The sequence below is a fragment of the Camellia sinensis genome, chromosome 8 (genome assembly GCF_055761805.1).
Source record: "Camellia sinensis isolate YWXY chromosome 8, ASM5576180v1, whole genome shotgun sequence".
Lineage (NCBI taxonomy): Eukaryota > Viridiplantae > Streptophyta > Magnoliopsida > Ericales > Theaceae > Camellia > Camellia sinensis.
This window is the reverse complement of record NC_138968.1, coordinates 105,256,308-105,260,331: the sequence shown is the minus strand read 5'-3', so window position 1 is coordinate 105,260,331 and position 4,024 is coordinate 105,256,308. Positions and strand designations below refer to the sequence as shown.

The window sequence follows — 4,024 nt, the reverse complement described above, 5'->3', positions numbered from 1 at the left end:
ACCCCTTGATGATAGAGTTTTTAACCCGGCCAAGCATTGAGGAACCAGAAGCAACCGAGGTGCTCTGCACGGACTTGGGTCCTTCCTGGATGGATCCCATCATCGCCTTCTTAAAAGACAGAGTTTTACCGGAAGAAAAGAAGGCAGCCCACAAAATCCGAGCAAAGTCAGAGCGGTTTTGGCTCTCCCCATCTGGAGCCTTGTATAAGAAGTCCTTCACCGGGTCGTATTTGAAGTGTGTCCACCCCGCCAAAGTGGAGACTTTTCTCTATGAAATACATGAGGGCATCTGTGGAAGCCATACTGAAGGCAGGTCCTTGGCGTATCGAGCAATTTCCCAAGGTTACTGGTGGCCGTGCATGCAGGCGGACGCACAGAAATATGTTAGCAGGTGTGAGAAGTGTCAGAAGTTCGCTCACCAGATCCACCAGCCAGCTAGAGATTTGCTCCCTCTCACAAGTCCTTGGCCTTTCATGCTTTAGGGATTGGATATTGTTGGACCACTCCCAGTAGCGCTGGGCAATTGCAAGTTCTTCATTAACGCCACCGACTACTTCACCAAGTGGGTGGAGGCCGAGCCACTGGCGACCATAAAGGAAAAGGATGTGAAGAAGTTTGTTTGGCAAAACGTCATTACTCGCTTCGGTATACCCAGGGCCCTCGTCTCAGATAACGGCACTCAATTCGATGGGAAGCTCTTTCGCGGACTTTGCGAAGAGTTGAAGATCGAGTTCTACAATTCGACGCCGGCCTATCCTCAGTCTAACGGTCAAGCAGCGGCCTCAAACAAGACCATCTTGGATGGGCTAAAGAAGCGGCTTGAAAGCAAAGGGGAAATGGGCTGAGGAACTTCCCAACGTGCTCTAAGCATACTGCACTACCCCAAGAAGGTCAACCGAGGAAACACCATTCGCTTTGGCCTACGGCATGGTGGCAGTCATCCCGTTGGAAATTGGCATGCCAACCATCCACTCTGAAAGTTTCCAGCCTGATCTGAATAATGAAGCCGTGGCATTGGAATTAGACCTTGCCGAGGAAAGAAGGGAGCGGGCACTAATCCACATCGCAGCTTATCAACAAGAACTCTCCAAGAAATACAACAAGGCGGTGCACCCCAGGCTATTCAAGGTCGGAGACTGGGTCTTGAGAAAGGTACTTGGCAACACAGTGGTCCCTGGCGAAGGAAAGCTCGGTGCGAATTGGGAAGGACCATACAAGGTGATTGGTCTAGCTGGCAAAGGGGCATACCATCTGAAAGATTTGGATGGCAAGGCTGTCCCCCCAGACCATGGAATGCAGCCAACCTTAAGGTTTTTTACTTTTGAATTGTAATTTGCTTATGTTGTTTAAGCTTTTCCAGACCCTTAGCCTCTTGGCACTAGATGTAAAAGATAGCAATGCTTTTGTAATTTACATCTAGCAATGCTTTTGTAATAAAAATAGCACTCTTGTTTGGTATTACATCTCTGTACAATGAAATCGCAAGGACACAAGGCAATCGTGGATGCCAGGGGCAAGGAGACCGCCCTGAATGAGACCGGTCTGATTTCATCTCGCTGGAATGGAGACAGACCGCACAAAAAGTTTGCGTAGGGAAAAGTTCGCATTAGCCTAGGGCCAAGCTGGTTTCCCTCGCCCGGTCGAAATGTTGGCGTCATGACCAACCTAGCTGAAACATTGGTGTTTTGCCCAATGTAAAGGCCGAGCTGATTTTGCTCGGCCCAGTCGGCATATTGGTGTCTTGTCTAATATGGGAAACGAGCGAATTTTGTTCGGTAGGATTTCTCGGTGCTGGCGTTTTGTCCAACCGATAAGAGGCCGAGCTGACTTGGCTCGGCCGAAAGGAAATGTTGGCAGCTTAACCAACTCACAAGGCGAGCTGATTTTTGCTCGGTCTCATTGATGTAATGGAAATGTATGATTCTGCAAACATTTCAAACCGAGCAGATTTTGCTCGGCCAAGTTACAATGTCAGTTGATTTAAATTTTCAAGGAGCCGAGCTGCCAGATGTTGGAAAACATTCTGGGTGATTTCAGCTTGGCATATTGCGCGGCACAACTGACCTGCCAGTTGTGAATTATCAACGTTTAAATCGAGACATTTATACACAAGCCAACCGAAAAGAAATAGACGATATGTGAACAAAAGGTTCAAAAGTTTCATTGATTGAAGAAGATTCAGTACAAAGGTGGGGCCTGGCCTGGTTACATGCCACAAAAAAAAGGGGGAAATTTTCAATCCATTTCAAGATCGACAGTTTGTCCGGTAGCCTGCACCGTCTGGTCGGCCATCACAATTGTCTGCTCGGGCAAGTTTTCCTCGACGTCGTCGTCAGCTCCATCCCCCACAGCAACATCCCGATCAGCCACTTCGTCATCTTGTGATACTTCGGCAGTAGTTTGCTCGGCTTGTTGCGCGGGGGCGGCTTCTTTCTCGACCTCCTTCCTTGCCTCCGCAATGAGCCAGTTTTGGGTAGCATTGGCGTAGGCCTGCATATAGACCGGGATATATGCTGCAGGGGGGTTCACGAACATTTCGGCATCCTGACCAAGGCCAACTTTTTCTACGACAGCCTTCCAGCCGCACTGGAAAAAGATGTCCTTGGTCGCTTGGACTTGGCGCTCGTAGGTTTTTTCCCCCTGCTTATATCCTCGGTCCTCTGCCTCATCGACCGCTTTGTCCCTTTCTTCCTTATGGGCGTCGCGCAGCTTCCGCAGCTCGGCGAGATACCGAGCTTTCGTCGACTTCACGGCTCGTTGTTTTTCCTCGCTAGCTCGGCCGACTTTTTGGAGCAAGGTATCTCGCTCCGCCACGACTGCTTCTTGCGCGGCCTTGAGTTTTGCTATCTCGTCTTTCTAGGCCTTGTTCTCCGAGATGGCATCGCGCAGGCTCTGCCGCACTTTGATCATCCGATCGTGGGCCAAGTAGTTCTTTTGCGCGGCCTGAAAACCAGTGAGATCGTTAGTACTCGAAAAACCGCGCAAAAACCGAGCAAACAGTTTGACATAAAAAAATGGAGAACTTACCAGCACTATGGATTTCGCCGCCGAGCGGAGGACCTTGAGGTCGGAAAGCTCGTCATGTTTTTTCATATCGACGGGCAAGATTAACCCCTTGGTCAAATTGAAACCAAGCGAGTAATCTTTGTCCGCGTAGACGGAGTCCTCAGAAGAAACTGCCCGGCCCTGGTATTTGAACTCGGGCGCCCAGACCGGGGGGGTGGCTGGGCCCTTGCCCTTGGATTTGCCGGCCAGCGGTTGCTCGGTTCGGTCCCCCGGTTCGGTTGAGGCGACCTCAGTTGAATCTTCATCAACGAGGTTTTGCCCGGTCATCTCCTTCCTCGTCCTTTTCTTTGATCGGCCAGCCGGTTGTTCGCTGGCGAGAGCAAGCACAACTCCTTCTGTTTGCCCGGCTGGGGTGGAAGATGTTCCCCCGGTCGCCTCTGGAGGTTGGGACTCCCCTTCCTCTCCAGTAATCATTGATTTGATAGCCCTTATCTTGGCCATTTCTTGCTCGGTTGTAAGGGGGACGAGTCAGATTGTGGGCAAGTTGGGAACTGGTTCAGGGGATGGCGCACGTAGGAAGTCGGTGACTCTGCTCTTGCGCGGCGCTTGGTAATGGTAGGTTTGCTCGAAATCGAGAAGTTTTGATGCCTCCCTCTCCTCGGCTGGATGGCAAAGCAGGACTCTGATGGCCTCTTGGTTGGCCTGGTGGTAGTCCGCTGCTAGGTACTTATCTGCAGAAAGGAGGTAAGTGTTAGACCGGTGCAAAATTATAATCATGAAATACAAAAAGAGGATAGTGCGGTCAGCCGGGCTACTTACCAGCACTGCCAAAATCTTTCCTAATGTACCAGCCCGGTATGGGCGCCTTGGTGTCCTCGTAAGCACTGGACACCCAGAGGAAGTCGTCGTCGTTAGTTTCTTTGTCTGGGTTGCCTTCAATGAGTTTTACTCGGCCCTTCCTGACTTTGAGGTACCAGCAAAGCCCACTCTTATTTCTACTTAGGCTATATTGGTAGAA

At 50.5% G+C, this 4,024-nt stretch overlaps 1 protein-coding gene across 1 annotated transcript; it reads left to right on the top strand.

Annotated features, from left to right (window-relative positions):
• Positions 1-927: 927 nt before the first annotated feature.
• On the top strand, positions 928-1,332 carry LOC145797941 (uncharacterized). The gene has a single exon (XM_082885386.1). The coding sequence runs from the start codon at positions 928-930 to the stop codon at positions 1,330-1,332; it is 405 nt and encodes a 134-aa protein (XP_082741512.1).
• The last annotated feature ends 2,692 nt before the right edge of the window (positions 1,333-4,024 follow it).